Source organism: Pogona vitticeps, chromosome 1 (assembly GCF_051106095.1).
Source record: "Pogona vitticeps strain Pit_001003342236 chromosome 1, PviZW2.1, whole genome shotgun sequence".
Classification (NCBI taxonomy): Eukaryota; Metazoa; Chordata; class Lepidosauria; order Squamata; family Agamidae; genus Pogona; species Pogona vitticeps.
This window is the reverse complement of record NC_135783.1, coordinates 339,770,843-339,788,307: the sequence shown is the minus strand read 5'-3', so window position 1 is coordinate 339,788,307 and position 17,465 is coordinate 339,770,843. Positions and strand designations below refer to the sequence as shown.

Genomic DNA, 17,465 nt, shown 5'->3' with positions numbered 1-17,465 from the left:
AATACACTGTATAATTAAACAAATCAAATAGACTACAGTAACAAAGCACTTGGATCTCACAAACTTCTCACAAAGTTGACTTTCTAAGTAAAGCACTCCTACTATAAAGGATGCTACAAGATGTTACTTACAGATCTGTTCCCCACATCACCAGCTGAGCAGAACTGCTAATACTTTTCCTCAGGAAACTCATTTCAGAGTAAGGTTTCTCCCACCCCATATTGCTACCTTGAAACATTTGCTTAAGCACAAGGCAGAAGTAGAGATATCTAGATTTCAGAAGATGGCAGGATTGTGAGCAAAACTGCAGCATCAGTGAATAACAGCTATAATCAAAAAATGCCAAAACTGAAAAACAACAGTCTCCACTAGAGATGGGCACAAACTGCTGTTTTGATGGTTTGTGACAGTTCGGGGGGGGGTTGAGTTTTTTTTTTTCTTTCTTTCTTTCTTTCTTTCTTTCTTTCTTTCTTTCTTTCCTTCTTCTTCTTCTTCTTCTTTTTTGCTGAACAGATGTTTGATGCTTCTCAGTCCTGCCGCCTCTGGTGACCACCCACTCAGAGGCAGCACTTCTAGGAGATGGGGCAGAGAAGACATGGCACTGCCTCTGAGTGGGCACCCGCCAGAAGAGGTTTGGCTGGGAAGCCCTGAACACACGTTCAGCCGAAAAAAGAACCAGCACAAACTGCCAGTTCAGCAGTTCCTGCCCATCTATCGTCTCCCCCATTCGTTTCTCTGAGAAAAACAACATGGAAACCGCTCACCAACCATAACTGAACACTGTCTGGAGTCATCATATTCAGCAATACTTTGCCTACATTTTATGCAGTAGGCATATGTAACACCTCCAGACGTCTGTGTTTAAATATCCATCCATCACGATGAGGAAATGCACTTCCTTGCTTCTAAACTGGAATTTAAAAGAAAAAAACAGCAACAAGACTGTACACATGGAAGCCTTACCTAACTGAGAGAGGTCCAGTTTGGTCCAGTGCATCCCAGCTGGGCAAGTTGGTGAAAGTGTTCTGATGAAGACCTGTCCCAGACTATCCAGGCTCCATATGGCATCCTGGCAGGCTGAGTAGTATACAATTTCGCCATCAGGCGGCAGCTGAACAGTTGAAGGATGGAATTGTGGATTCTGATCACTGACACAGAACAAGTCCTTGTTACTCTGGCATAGCCACAGAAAGCTTCCTATGGGGAAGGACAAAAATCTTTATTATCAAATCTGTTATTTCAGAAGCTCTTTCTGGTTACTGGTTTATTCCATGTTGTGCATTTATAGAAGTAAACTATACTTCAAGACTTAAAAAACTGGTTACTGTTTCTCTAGTGTACCTCACGTATACTGTATTGACAAACTTAAGAACAGATCTGTAAGGTACACCAGTCTTATGCTTACCTTCCACATGGAAGGCTGAGTCTCAAATACTGCTCTTTAAGGAGACTACTGCTGATTCAGATCAAAGGTCTGCTTAGTCTGGCATCCCATTGCCCCCAGTGGCCAACCTCTGGGAGCTGACTGCAAGAGTTCTTTCCTGGTGTTATACTTTGGCAAATGAATGACATGCTGCCTGTGATCACTGGGATAATATACAGTCATCATAACTGATAGCCATCAATAGTCTTCTCATCCATGAATGTCTTAATCTCCATACTGGCAGCCATCACAGTAGCAAAATTAGTTTAGTACTTTGTTCTCTATTCTTTTCTGACCTTCCCACCATTCAGCTTTAGTGGACAACCCTGGATTCCAGTACTATGAGAGAGGGAAAGATTTATCCTAATCACTTTACCCTATGCCTCTGGGTAGAGTGGGCGGCATATAAATAAAATAAAATAAAATAAAATAAAATAAAATAAAATAAAATAAAATAAAATAAAATAAAATAAATAAATAAATAAATAAATAATGCCATGCATAACTTTACAAACTTTTACCATATCCCCTTTATTTGCCTATGCAATTAGACAGGCATGTGAAGTCTTTGGCACTGCTCTAAAATAAAATGGTAACAGCAATGTTAAAAAAGAAACAAAAAATTCTACAAAACTGAGAAGAACTACTGCCTTTTTCATAGCAAATATCTTTGTAATTAATTTTGGAAAGAAGATAGCACAAATATCCACTGCAAATTTTAAAGCTATAATTTTAGATAATAACCTATGACCTTTAAATGTAGTTTCTAAGTTAATGAACAGTTTTATAAGACGGATTAGGACAATCTGTTCTTTTTACGACCTTACGTCAATGTTCAAATGAAAGATGATCATGCAAGGCAAAAATTCCTCTGTTTTATGTTTCTTTTCTGTCTGACATGTATTTGTGTTTCTAATGTAGACCTTGACAGTATTTTCCAAACTGTGCTTTATTATTTATTATTAATAACTAAATCCATGGGTCTGCCAAGAACAAGACCTATATTAACCTGTCAGAAATGCATCATAAACTCACAAGACAGATTTTACCTTCTTTTGTTGGAGCTGCAGAAGCCAACACAAAAGACCACTTTGTGGCTGATGCAGTGCCACGAGGCACAACATTATTCCAGTATGTACCTTGAGAAGGAAACAGGAATAGTGTCCACATGAAAACAAATCCACTAAATAAAATCACCTCTGTTAAAAACTACACATGGGTACTTCGTATTCATAGCTAGGGATATGAAATATAAATCGGCATTAACCCAATTTCCAGCCCCAGAACTGGCTGGGCCACTCATTGGACTCTGTGTTGTGCTGGGGTCCTTCTTTGGTGGTGCTGCACCAATCCTGGCAGGAGCCCAGCCAGCCTTTCCCCACCTCCCTGTGCAGCCAAACCACTCATTGACTGAGTGGGGTAACTCCCCATCTTGCCTCCATACTGAAGTGGTTGGCTGCCTGGGGAGGCAGAGAAAGGCTGGCCAGGCTTCTGCTGGGATTGGTGTGCTGATGCCAAAGAACTCCAGTGCTGCGAGGAGCCTGGTGAGTGGCCCAGTTGGTTTCAGGGGTGGGAATTGGGCAGATGCCATGGTTCGTATTTCATAGATATGAATGTGAAGTGCCCATGTCTATCATAAATTCCTTTTCAATTATGAAATTTTCTGCTCCGAGTTACATGCCTCATGTGCTCTGAATTTCAGCCTTCACCTTGATGCATTTAGGGGGAAGCTCCCATTCAGTGACATTTTCCAAAAAGATACCATTCATAACTCAGGCTCAATAACAGTTCTTCCCATGGGAACAACTCTTGCAACTTAGAATAGAGGTGAGAACTCACAGCCCTCTACATCAGGGGTCAGGGAACTTTTTTACCTTTTACTCCCCCCAAAAATTTATATACACCAGCATTACCCCCTTGATTCGAAAGGAAGGAAATCATACATTATTTGAATTAAAAATATTACTGAATCTACACGGGCTGTGTAGCAGAATGCACCAAATTTGATAAATATGTGCACTATTTTTGCTGGTACACATGGCACTCCAGCCATGGTGTGGTATAGGGAATAGTAAGGTGTCCAATGTGGCTAGCAAGTTGCATTAAAATTTGCTAGCTCGCAGAAGATTTAATCATCATCAGTGGCTGCCAGAGCGGTGCTAGCAATGACATGCTTGCTAGAGACAGCCAACGCAGAATTGGGGTGTGTATGTTTTTCCCTACCACTTTAATCATTCTATGTGTGGTGTGCAAAAAGGAACAAACCAGGCTAAAGGTCATTTCACCCACCCTGGTGCCATTGCCCAATATCAAAGGACCAGTGTGCCTTTTTTTATCATCATCAATGGAAAACTCAGCAGTGGCCAGAGGATTGGAAAAGACCAGTCTACATCCCAATCCCAAAGAAGGGAAGTGCCAAAGAATGCTCCAACTATTGTACAATTGCACTCATTTCACACGCTAGCAAGGTTATGCTCAAAATCCTACAAGGTAGGCTTCAGCAGTATGTGGACCAAGAACTCCCAGAAGTACAAGCTGGATTTTGAAGGGGCAGAAGAACTAGAGACCAAATTGCTAACATGCGCTGGATTATGGAGAAAGCCAGAGAGTTCCAGAAAAACATCTACTTCTGCTTCATTGACTACGCAAAAGCACGGCAGAAAGTGAGGAGGACTTAAAGAACCTCTTATGAGAGTGAAAGAGGAGAGCACAAAAAATGGTCTGAAGCTCAACATCAAAACAACTAAGATCATGCCTACTGGTCCCATCACCTCTTGTCAAATAGAAGGGGAAGATATGGTGGCAGTAACAGATTTTACTTTCCATGGCTCCATGATCACTGGAGACAGCAGCCACGAAATTAAAAGACGCCTGCTTCTTGGAGGGAAAGCAATGATAAACCTAGACAGCACCTTAAAAAGCCACCCTTCCGTCCTGCCTTAATTCAAATGTTCTCTTTTGCTTGCTGTGAGGGTTCACCAGTCCTAACCCCCCCCCCCCCGTTCCAAATAAACCATGAGACGTTTTAAAACCAACAAACTCGTCTTCATTTATTAACGGTGGCATTGGTACAGAAACATCCAATAAACTGGGAACAAACTTCTCCTGAGAGAGCAACGGCTCAGACAGGGGCAACCAGTCTTCTTTCTCAAAAGGGTTAGTTGACTTCGGAGCCCATGGACGAGCCTGAACCCTTTCGGGTTCTTGGGGCACGATGTCTTCAGGGTTTGGGATTAATAGAGGGGTGGTCTCCTCATCCCCACTCCATCCCCAGAACGTGGATCCTTCACCAAACCGGGTGTCCCAGGGCCCAGGAAGCACCCCATCTTTCTCAACTCCTCCATATGCCATGCCCTTTTTGCTTCGCGTTCCCTCTCCGCTGCTTCTTTCTCTTTCCACAGCTTACGCCTCCACTCGCGGGTCTTAGTCTCACCCCAGTACAACGGGCGCTGGGGAAGTCCTTTCTTTCTCCAGCTTTCAGCCTCCTGCTTCGGCACTCTAACCTGCTTCCACTTCCCAGTCCTGCATCCACACCATCTCCCAACCACCCGGGATACTGTCCCGGGTTCTTCCTATCTCCCCTACTCCCGCCTCTGCCACACTTTCCCCCTCCTCCTTTCCCGCCCAAACCAGTGTTGTCTGGGTTGCCACCGATAACCCTTTCAATCCCTTTTCCAAGTCGGTGGTTTTGACGGCTTGATGTATCAACTTGGGAGGGAAGGGACGCGGAGCAGTCTGAGTTCCTACAGTCGCCCTGGGGCGGGATGGCACTCCTACCAGCACCTCCTGACCCGAGGCTTGGGTTCCACACTTGCCTCATCTTTTTCATAGTTTTGAGTCAGTCTCTCTCACTCACTCTCCCTCTCTCTCTCACACACATACACATCCATCCACCTACCCTCCCTCCCTTTTCTCCATACATTTTCTCCATACATTTAAATAAGCTTGATGAAGCCCTTGGTCTCTCACACCTCCCTTCCCTCCTTCCCTTGTTAACTTGAACCTTTCCCACTTCCTGCTTGCTTGCAGTCATTTCCAGAGGAATCAGTCATTCAGAAGCCCCGGAATGATTGACTGCCCGGGGCTAATCTACAGCTGTAACAAATCAAGCAGGCTTATCTCCGATCTCTGAAAGAACGGAGAATTTACAAGTGCCGCAAACAAGGAAGTAACAGGGAGAGGTGGCTTACAATTTGAGGTTTGATTACAGGGGGAGGGGGTGAGAGGGGGTAGCACCCTGCTCATTACCCCCAGGATTTTAACTTTTATCCAATTTGGGGTAATTTACCCCTGTTTCCCAACCACTGCTCTACATGCTGTTGGACTGCACCTTTCATCTTTTCTCATTGCTGGATAGGCCTGATGGGGTCTGTAATCCAATATCAAGAGGGCCACTACTGACCTAAATCTTTGTGGTGCTTTTAGTTACACTTTGCCCATTGATTCGAAAGAGCCCAGGACAGAATACAAACTATGTCAGGATATTGTAATTTTTATAGGCCTGAACCTGGATAAAATGTGTTATTAATGAGCTGCCATTATGAACAGATGTGTGACTGCTGAGTCACTGTGTCTACTGAAGAGATGATGCAATGTCTGAAGATGAGATGAGACCCAGGTGCAGAAGATGATGTAATGTGTCCTGTGATTGGACTGAAGAAGCCTTGTATATGTATATAAGAGAACAGTGTGTTCATAGATTTCTCTTCTCTCTCTATCACTTGCTGCTATCCTCTATGCCGGTTTGTTTAATGATTTCCTGCCATGCTGAAGTGATGCCAGCCTGTATATGTTTGTAAATATTGTATAATACACCCGTCTTGCTAAAGAAGAAGAATGTGTCAGTGTCTTCAATTAACTCTGCGTATTTTCCTGTCACCAAATCCTGACAAATTAGCCTAATTTAATTCTGTCCAAAGTAGTCCAGGGAATGAGATACCTGAAGTCTCTGATACATTTCATGCCTCACTGCAGCCTTTCCCAATATCATGGTTTCCAGATGGTTTGGATTGCAACTCTTATAATTTTTAGCCAGCATGATCACTGGCTGTCTTTGCTGATGAAAGTGAGTGGAGAGAGTGCCTGCTGTAGACCAACTGGTGCCTTGGAAAAACCAAAACTGGTTTCAAAGGGTGTATTTCCGCAGCCAACATAAACCTTTCAGAGGCATAAGGAACTTCCAGAGTAAAAGGGAAGAGACAGTAGACTATCTGCCTTGAGTCTGCTCATTATATTCCACAATGAAAAAGTAGAGCATGGAAATAATTATCTGATAATACTACAGGATGTAAGAGCACTGTTTGCTGTTTCTCACATCTGGTACTTTGAGGGGCTGGCAGCTGTTAATGCATGACTGCTGTGGATACTGCTGGTCTATCTGATGATAAATGAATATAAACTTTCAGATTTTGTCAGTACGAGCAAGGGGAAATAAGCACTTACCTATGAGGCTTCCCTTTGCTACATGAAACTCATTCTTCCCTGAAGAGATCCAGACGCCGTTGCTGTTGACAGCAAGGAGGCTTGGCTGACACTGAAGTGGCTGGGACCAGAAAGCTGTCCGGAGTTTCTCAACAGGTACCTGGGCTGCGGTGGCTACTGTTTGGGTTGCTTGCATTATGGTCTGGAAAAGGCTGTTCTGGTCAAAGACGACGTAATCTGTAATGCTTACCTAGGGGAGGACATTCAAAAGCCCCAGTTCAGTCCAAGGAAATGTTAAGACTAGCCCTGGCTAGGTAAAACCAAGGTCCTATCTCATTCAACCTTCTCCAATCTGGGGTCTTTCAGATACGCTGCACTACAGCTCCCGGAATTCCTTAGCCAGAACAACCTGCTCTCAATGATGAGCTTCCACCATTCACATTGTTTCGTGACATGGACGAAGGAAAACAATTCTCAACTTCCCTCCTCAACTGGTGGTGAGATCTTTTCTAAGTCTCCCAATTTAAATGCAGGAGATTTTGTCCAATTTGGGGAAAAGAATAAAAAAGAGCCTTAGGAGATCCATCTTGGCTCCACTGTGTTCCATAATTTCAATTATTTTGGCCACTGACAAAAAACAAAACAAAAAGTAGGGGAAGCAGCGTTCTAGGACGCTCACAAAAGAATGAGTTATGTGCTTCGGAACCAGGAACATGAGAAAGGCACACATGTTAGAGCACCACAATGAGCCAACTGGTATGTTAATAGTAAAATTAATGGCTCCTAGCAAATGGTAGATGAATGCTCCTCTCAAAATGAAAAGAATGCCCTGTAATTCCTTGGATTGGAACCACAAGCTACTTCTTAGGGGAAGGAATATGCAAAACAAGTAAAAGGGTGGAAAGTCCTATCGGATATGAAAACTCCGTTCATGGAAATTGACTCAACTCATCCCAAAGAAGCAGCCAAAGTGAAAAAAGATTTTAAAACTACACACCAAGGAAATGCTTATCCTGGCAAATAAACATCTTCTTTTTGTTGGCTTTTAGCACGCTATCCAGCCTACAGCATTGCTCCCCCAGTCATCTCTCTAGGTGAAAAAGGTACTAAAATGTATTGTTCACCTTTGGTAGAGTATCAGACTAACCCGCCCTTGATACTTAGGAACTAAAATCATCTGCAGATGAAGGCCCCCTTGATGATTAGTCATATATATAGTCATATTTGTAGCAGTTTCTTGCTAGGATCCTTACTGAAGGTGGGGAAGAAAGTGTCAGTAGTACAACAAGAATAATAAGCGCAAGAATCTGTCCAATACTTTGTAAAAGCCCACCCCAAATTTCCTGCCTGAGGCAAAGAACAACATGCCCCCCGCTCTTATTCCACACGCAACAGCCAATGTGACCAGCGATAGCATGGTAAATAGAAAAGTGGTGCCAATGGGGCAACACATGCCTTTTATCACACATTTTTGCCCTCTGACAACCTATGGCCATTTCACAGTCTTTAGCACCTCAGCTAACTTGCCACAGTCTAGCTATTGATAGGGCTGGCTCTGGTTATATTATCACTTCACCTAGGCACCATTTGAAGAACAGCTACTTTCCAAGTTCTCACACAGAAGTCTTGACTCCAGGCATGACTCCTGAGATCCCATGGGAGGACTGAATCGACAAACATACTTATACAGAACATGTAGTTTACTGCCAAGCTAGGGCATTCTGTGAAAGTAGAATAAAGAAAGCTTACTTGCCACCAGTGGCTGTCATCTCCTTGTGGTTTCTTTGAAGCAATGCCTGTTCTGAACCAGAGGTTCCCATGGATGTCTAAAACCCACAATGTCTGCTGGTCTCCTAAAGTAACACACACTGGCTCTAGAGCTTGCATTTCACTGGAAACAAACAACAGAATTCATAACACATTTGCACATCGTGCTTCCTTGCCCCCACCAAAAAAAAACAAGAAACAAAAAAACAAAAGGCCTGTGCTGTGCCTCATCTGCTTATATACAGCCCACCAAAAAAAAACAAGAAACAAAAAAACAAAAGGCCTGTGCTGTGCCTCATCTGCTTATATACAGCTCTGTAAGTTGCACTGCTGAAGCCAACTTTACTGTTTTAGAAAAAAGGACATAATTCAGCATTTGCAACTAGATTCCACTAAATCTTTCTCTTGGATGCACACCCTCCATCTAGTGATGGGGCTTGAGTGTGCAAGGGAAACAGAAAACAGTATTTTCAGGAGGCTAGATTCTGTTATAAGGCTAGACACCAGGCAGTGTAACCCAAGATGCAATGATCAAAGCAGGGAGACTAGTTTAACTTCTTCATGAGTTAATGGTCAGATCAGCAGAAAAGAACTGATCATTCCAATGGTGATGAGGTTTGAGAAATTCTAGAAGGACAACTACTGGACATTTCACTGGCATTAATGGAAGATGAAACTGGTGGATGATCTCTCATAGACTACAGCAATTGTCCCCAAACTTTTCTGAGTTGTGGACCAGCTGGGGGGGTGAGGTCTGTGTGTGGGTTAGGTGGGGGCACCCCCCTGTGTTCATGGGTAGGTGGGGTGAACTTGCAGAGGGGCGGAGCACGCTCGCACGCACGTGCAGGTAGATACAGCGCACTCAGAGGGGAGGGGTGCGCTCACGCACATGCGCGAAGGGGTGGAGCACACTCACGGAGGGAAGGGCTGTGCTTGCACGCATGCGTGGAGTGCACTCACGTGAAGAGGTAGGGGCGCTCGCATGCATGGAGGGGAGGGGCGCGCTCGCGGGTGGGGGGCACCCATGCGTGCAGGTGGTGGGCTGTGCATGCGGGTGGGGGCAGTGCATGTGGAGGTGGGTAGGAGACCTATCTACGCGGCCTGGTCCTGCCATGGCCACGGGCTGGCACCGGGCCACAGACCAGGGGTTGGGGAACCATGGACTGCAGCAGTGACACTCTTAACATATATTAGCATTTGCACAGAAGATGGCAAAAATAAACAACTTCTGAATATTATACACCACAAATAATGTTGAATGATGAGACTTCCTCAACAGAAAAGACTCAATGAGGTACTGGGAAGAAGAAATATAAGTACAAACAATGCTGCTGCCAACGAAGTCAATGGATTAAAGTTGAAGGTCACTGAACTGACAATGTGCAGAGAGACGAACAGGAAGTCCAGTATTACATCAGGCATACAACTGGAACTTACAATGTAAAATAATAAGTTATAAATAAGCTCAAACTTGAAACACAAGAAACAGTATACCACATATTGCACTATTTAGGGTGAGCAAACTAAAGTAGAAGCTGGCTGGATAGCTTAGTGAGTTGTGTACCTGGTTATGGAGCCAAAGGTGAGGACTTTGATTACTCACTGTCCCTCTTGAGAGGGAACAGCCAACCTGTGTAGCCTTAGCCAAGCTCCACAGTCTGAGTGCTCCCAGAAGAAGGGAATGGGATTGCAAAAAACACATCACTATGCGGATTCATCGTTAAACAAATCGCTCGTTATGTGGGGCACCACTGTAGATTATATACAGAAGTACCTCGGTTTGTGAACGTCTCAGTTTACATAATTTTCGGTTTATGAACCGAAATCCATAGGAAATAAAGCCCCAGTATATGCTGTTTTTTTGTACTACAAAAGGGCTTTCCCAGGGTGCACTGTGCCTATAGTGCCACCCCTTTCTCAGCACAATTGGCATTTCAGTTTGCAAAATTTCCGTACTATGTAACGTCGTGTACAATGGACCCATTTCGCAAACAGAGGTATTACTGTAATTAGAAACAGTAGAGGGGGAAGCTCTTTTCTCTCTGCAAAAGCAAAACTAGGATTAGATTGGCTACAGACCTTGAACCATTAATATCAAAAAAGTGAGTAAAAATAAGAGTAAATAAGAGTAAAACTAAAGATGCACACTAAAACAAAAATATAACATAAATAACATTCCTGAAGAATTTAATGATCATATATGAACATAGTTGCATTACTAGTCTCAATTCACTGTGAACCAAAAGAACTGCAAATTGTAAACAATTATATCCCGCCTCAAAGGAAAACAGATGAAACTCTTAAAATAGCTTACAGATGTGAAGCAGAAGGAGAAGCGGACAGAAGTTGGGTCAAATTGCTACATGAAACATTTCATAACTTGCATATAGGATCAAAAAGTATTATTATAACAATCACAGCAAAGAAATTGAAGAGAACAACAAAAAAGAACAAGATCACCAAAAAAGGACATACCGAATTGCAAACAAAGGACAGTTCGTGCTTGGTAGATTACACTAAAATCTCTGACTGTGTGAATTGTGAAAAACTATCAATCGATCTGAACCAACAGTTCCCAACTTTAGGTAATGAAATGTTCTTGGACTGCAACTCCCAGAAACCCTGGCCAGCACAGCTGGTGGTGAAGACTTCTGGGAACTCCAGTCCAAGAACACCTGCCTTACCCAAGGCTAGGAACCACGAATCTAAAAGAAATGGGTATGCTGTACATTTCATTCTATTAGGCTAAGTGACTTCCAAATACTCCAGTACTCCATGTGACCAAAGGTTAGACTTTCCTAGGGTTCCTCTCATGTTAAGAGACGGGTAGTTCTTTCTTTTCACATTATACTCCTGACATTCACAGATATTCTGAAAAATATTTTTCCTTGACTGCAATCTGGCAGGAGGGGTCAGACATTGTCCAAAGAGTGGATGCACATTTGATGTAGATGCTTTCCATCTTTCATTATTAACCACACCCTCTCTCTATATTTCACTGGGTGCAATGCCTGTTAACTAGTTGATTTTATCAATAGAGGTTGGCTCGGGGCACAAATACAACTTTCCTTGATTGCTGTGTTTACCTATTCTGTATGATATGAACTGGAGTAGTTCATATTGGGCTGTGGAGTAGAATAGGGCTATAGCAGTACTTCTTAGTGTTTGTGGCTGTGTGCCCCAACTGATTCAGCACCACTGGATTTTAAATAAGTCATATGCAAAATCTGCAATATTTCCATTGACAGCCATCAGTTGTTACTGTTTCAATTTATATACTGCCACATTATACTAAAGCACTCTCTGGGGATTTATAATTATGCAAAAATTACTTTGCCCACCAGCAAGCTGAGTTCAGTGAACCACACAATCCCTCAGGACTTGTGACTGAAAAGAATGCAGGCAAATTTGCTTATTTTGTATAATTTGTAGAGGAAATAGAGCTTAGATGTTTTGTGGGCAGAATTTTTTATCTTCCTGGAAACTGGCTTTTAAATTAAATTCTTGTGCAGAGAATACATACAGCCTTAAATATTATGTTCTAAACTAAAGCAGCATTGAATAACTCTCCACTGCAATGTAGCCACATAAAATGCACAGCTGGAGTGAATTCAATCCAAGCCTGAGTAATATTAGATGCCAACTTGCATCATACTCAGTACTATTGCATTAAAGCATAGATACGTCTTCTTCCATTACAGTTTCAAAACAGACTGCAAAAGGTCAATGGAACCTACTGCTCTCATTAGGAAACCAGCTTTCTCACATGATGCACCTTCTGTGAACATGTGCAAGTTCAAATTAAGAACACCAAACAAACAAACAAACAAAAAAAACAACCCCCCCCAAAAAACCCAGCAGTTGCAAAATCAAAACCAACTGTTAGAGAACATACCTGCTGATTAAATATTGCTTACCTGATGATATCACACTTCCACTGCTCCCCTTCAGGACAAAAGCTGCTCACACCTTCACGGTACAGAAGTCCACGCTGCTCAGTTAATGCCCAGACCACATTATTTCTGGCTGTAACCTGCGACAGTGGAGATGGACAGTCCACCTTTACTGCTCTGGCACAAGGACGATCCACACTCAGGCCTTTAAGTAAAGTACAGACCAGCAGTTAATCGTATCATTTTATGTGTTGTTGTTTTAAAAATCTCTGCAGTCTTTGCTATATCTCTTCCCGGTGTTACATTTATAACACTAGCTCTAATATCAGATACACTCACTGAGTAGATAATATAAGAACTTGAGTGAGTTTGCTGGCTGAACCAAAATGCAGGTGTGTATAAGTGCAAAAAAAGAGAGTGAGATTGAGCATCCAGAGAAGTGTGTAATCATCCTAAGAAATAGTACATAAGAGGATGCCTGACAAGAGAAAGCAGTAATTCACTTTCATGTCAGCTATTACAGTACTCTATAATACACCAAGGAAAAAATGTTGAAGGTAGGTGAGGGCAGGAAGATTTCTTTCAGGAAAACCTATCTACTTAGCATTTTTCACTGGGAAGGAACCATACTACTCTCCAGTTCAGAATAAGAAAGACACCCCTCCAGAGGAAGAAGAGCAACTAACTTAGGTACCTGTCTGCAGATACAGATCACCGTTAGTTCGGATAATCCAGGCAGTGTCATCGCTCAAAGATACAAACGCTGTTTGGGGTAAAGCTTCATACCAGTGACGTTTTCCTTTTATTGTTACTTTTCCACAGGCAAAAGCTTTATAGGTTTTTTGTTCAACCTTCCAGAGAAGAGTCCCTGAGGAGGTATAATGTCAAATGAATAAATTGACTCACATTTAGAAAAAGGTAACACCTGTCTATCTTTTTACTTCCTCCATTTTTCAGTAGTTGCAGTTGGTAAAAATTTCAAAGGCTTCTTGGAAATCTATTTTTTATGGAGGAAGGAATGAATACAAGACCAAGCTGTTCAGAAGAGTAGGCACAATCCAGGTGTGGGAATCAGGAGGCGAGAGCTTCAAAACAACACAAAAGGGGAAATGACCTTAAGTTAAAGTTCTTTTTGAATGCTATGTCCACGAATAAAAACTTTATTTCCCAACGAAGTCAACTAAAAAAACAGATTTCATGCCCTCAAAGGATTCCTTACATGGGGGAAGAACTGGCAGGTATTACTGCCTTGCTGTCAAGTACTCCTATTCATACAACACTGGTGAAAATTTTTTAAAAAGTGCAAGGAGGAACCAAAACACTTTTTCTGCTCCCCTCCCAATCATTTTTCCTTTTGTCCCATGATATTAAATTTACACTTGGGAGCAAGAGATGTCTTAATTATCAGTCTTTGTATTCTGGGGAGCCTTTTTGACACTAGCAGTCCAATCTAGGAGAACTCCCTCCCCCAGTCCCCCCCCCAAAGATAATCACCTTGTTATTTTCAGTCTATTGCGTTACTGTTTTTGTTGTACTAAGGCAATACACTGTACAGGCCCTGTATTCTACCCCGTTTCCCCGAAAATAAGCCCTAACCTGAAAATAAGCCCTAGTATGATTTTTCAGGATGCTCGTAATATAAGCCCTACCCCCAAAATAAGCCCCACTTAAGTGAAACCCCGCCCTCCACCACTGTGCAGCAATCAGAAGAAGATGACATGACTGTATTTGAATAAATGTGGATTGTTGTACCTGAAAAAAGTAAAACATCCCATGAAAATGAGCCCTAAAAATTTGCCATGTAGAAAAATTAATTTTCAGGGAAACACGGTATGTCAACAAATCATAGCTGATCTTACCTGCTTTAAGGATTCGCCCCCATATACAAGAACAACAGGATTTAACCAAACAGTTTTGTTGATTTAACCAAACAGTTTTGTTGGTTAAATCAATTAAATCGCTAATCAAAGAGACAAAGTTTGGAAATAAAAGCCTAACCAACCTGAAGGAGAGACTGCCACCTGCTGGACATTATCTTCAAATCTCTGCCAGCGCAAACCTGCACTAGGCAAAACACTACAGTACAGACCACCTTTGTAATCCAGGCACCAGATGTATTTATCGGAGACAACCAGGCTGAGTATTCCATAACCAGGACCTGTGTAGCCCATCCAGCTTTCTGCAAACTAAAGACTGGGGAGTTAGAGTAAGGTGAGGTATCTTTATTGGCACAAGACAAATGAAAACATCTGAAATCACAGAAGGAAAACATAGTTACTATATTTGTTTAAACCATCCTTGATTTCTGCTCAAGCAAAATGCCTATCTGACTGCTGTAAAACAACCAACTTCAGCTACTTTTAAATATGCAGCCCCTAGCAATGGGTTTTCCAAATTTGTATACAATATTAATTTCCCTATTTATTACATACTTTGGTAACTTAGTTCCATACTCATAAATTCTCCAATTTCTGGAGAACTACTAGGCCAGGGAAATACTATAAATTCTCACATGCAATCTAATGACATCAAAATCCCAATTTAATATCAAATTTCCCAGGCCAGTGAGAATTCATTAATGGTTTCAGGTACAGCTTCAGTCATGTGAAATGGATCTGTGAAATAAAAATTTAACTGAACATATATATCATCCAACTTCATTATCTTGGGGCTTCTGGTAGATTGTAGTTTTTTTTTTTAATGAACCAACTCAACTGGCATGCTTGTGGTGGACAAAACAGTGGCCCAGTTAAGGAAAACTGGCTCCAACACCCTAATCCAGGGGTGGGCAATTAATTTCTATGGGGGGGGGCACATGAAAAATCTGAACTGTGTACAGGGGCTGAACCAACTTTACTTAAAAATTAAATGAATCAGTGATGTTATGACTGTTTTTATTTTAAACTTGTTAATCTTCACAAACACTAAAGTTTTTTTGCAGCATGTTAAAGATAAGCAACTGATCAACTTTAGACAAAAAGCTATAAATGGTTTTGATGTTCAAAACTGTCCGCAGGCTGGACAGGAGTGGCTCGCGGGCCGTGTGTGGCCCTCCGGCCGCACTTTGCCCAGGTCTGCCCTAACCAACGTGCTTCCTCAAAAAAAGGAAGTACAACGCATTCACGGCTTGGACCATGAGATGCGGAAGTCCAATTCTGTTCACACATGGAGAAGTTTTAACTTGCCTCACTCTCTTTTCCTTCAGCATCCCCTTTCACGTTCCTCCAAAAGCCATTCCTAAGGGCTGCTCTCCTTGAAAACTCTGTGGATGCTGAAGTGTGTGTGTGTGGGGGGGGTAATGGGAGCCTTGGGAAAAGGGGGCTCCTATGAAATGTGCTTTAAATGTGAACTAGGGCCCCCTGGTGCGTGTGGTAAGTGGACTTTTGAGAACATACCTGATCAGACTTTAAAAGGGCTCCCTCGTCTACGCTGGCTTTGGCTTTATCCTGCGAAGGATGGCAGACCCCCATTTCTGCCACACTCGTCTCAGAAGAAGAATAAGGTAAGCTGTGTCCATAGATATCCTCCTCATCACTTGACGCCGATTTCTCAGCTCTGGTTTCATGGGTGTCGCTTATCCACTCCCTGGGGGTGTTAGGGTTGGAGTTGACACTGAATGCCTCCCCAAAGTCCTGACCAGATAATAAACTTCCTTGAGGGTACGGCTTTTCTTCAAGAAGAGCAGGAGGCGGTAGATCAGGGAAATTTGGGAGAACTGGGTCCACTAGAAGCTCCTTCTGCTTCTGCTCTGTTTCAACACTTGCAACCCAACCAAGTGACCCATCCACTGTACTGGAGGCCATCTGTACATTCACAGGCATAGTGTTCTCTGAACCTGTCCCTTTGAGATAATCTAAGCTGCCCAGAAGATCCAATGTATCTGAAGTGCCCTCCGTTTTACATGGGAAAGGAACATGCTCTTCATTTTGTAATGACAGCTTTGAGTCAGGCTCAGTTCTTTCAGAGTGGGGTTTTTGATTATGTTCAGGTTCATCACTGCCTGCTTTGTCTTCTGTGAGAAGGAAGGGAGAATTCGATGTCAAGCAATACAGAGCAGGTGATGCACGTACTTCACCCACATCCTTAGAAATTTTCATCAGGTCAGGTGTACCGTTGTTCTCTGGCGTAAGAGCAGCACCTGACTCGGGAGATGGAAGCACGCTGAATGTTTCAGAGCCATTTTCCTCCTGCAACATGTTCTGGGATTCTACACTGAATATGCTTTCCCGGTCCGCAGAACTCATGCTTAAGCGGTCTGCAATGCTGCCCATCAGGCTAGAATTGATAGAGAATGAGTCGGCATTTAGAAACAATGGGCCAGCAGTGAAGCTTTGAGGCTCAGAGCATGGTGTGCTGTCCAAAGAGCTAGGATTTCTCCTTGCCCCATTTTCTAAGATCACATACGGATTAGAAAGGCAATGGTGGGAGAGGTTGGACAAAAAGAATGAAAAGTGTGTTAATTTAAGGGATACCATTTTAGGTTCAACAGAAGAAAATACATATTTGTTGCCGCAATTAATCCAAGAAAACATACTATCTGCAGAATGACTTGCATGCATAAAATGATACCTATGAAACTAAGGTAAAAACCACTAAACATAACTTAAGTACAGATCAACATTACATCTTGAAATAGAACACAGACTACATGACTGTTGCATCAAGTTTTCCTTTCCCTCATCTATTTTTTGTAATGCCTGAAGAAAAGGTCTGTTAAGGTGTTAACCCAATATGGACTTTCAAACTTGAAAGATGAAATAGGAAAAGAAAGCAAAATAGAAATCAAATCTGAAATCCTTTGGTTTTATTTCACGATATAGGTACAGTTAAACTAATCTGAGACAAAAAACTATCAAGAGACAAAACTTGATTTCATTAATATTCTATTCTTTCTATTATATTGCATTGGCCCTGATGTATTTTTAAGTAGTTTGGCACAAAATGATAATCCCAGAGTAGGC

The 17,465-nt window shown here is 42.4% G+C and overlaps 1 protein-coding gene across 2 annotated transcripts in view; it reads right to left on the bottom strand.

Annotated features, from left to right (window-relative positions):
* Positions 1-17,465, bottom strand: part of TECPR2 (tectonin beta-propeller repeat containing 2) — a 49,542-nt gene that overhangs the window by 19,430 nt on the left and 12,647 nt on the right. For both annotated transcript variants that reach the window (XM_072986687.2, XM_072986688.2), the window contains exons 9-16: positions 15,900-16,894; positions 14,507-14,690; positions 13,199-13,372; positions 12,529-12,709; positions 8,594-8,735; positions 6,866-7,094; positions 2,473-2,562; positions 964-1,197 (exon numbers count right to left, since the gene is read on the bottom strand). In XM_072986687.2, coding sequence (XP_072842788.2) covers positions 964-1,197; positions 2,473-2,562; positions 6,866-7,094; positions 8,594-8,735; positions 12,529-12,709; positions 13,199-13,372; positions 14,507-14,690; positions 15,900-16,894 — 2,229 coding nt within the window. The remainder of the gene's footprint in view (positions 1-963; positions 1,198-2,472; positions 2,563-6,865; positions 7,095-8,593; positions 8,736-12,528; positions 12,710-13,198; positions 13,373-14,506; positions 14,691-15,899; positions 16,895-17,465) is intronic.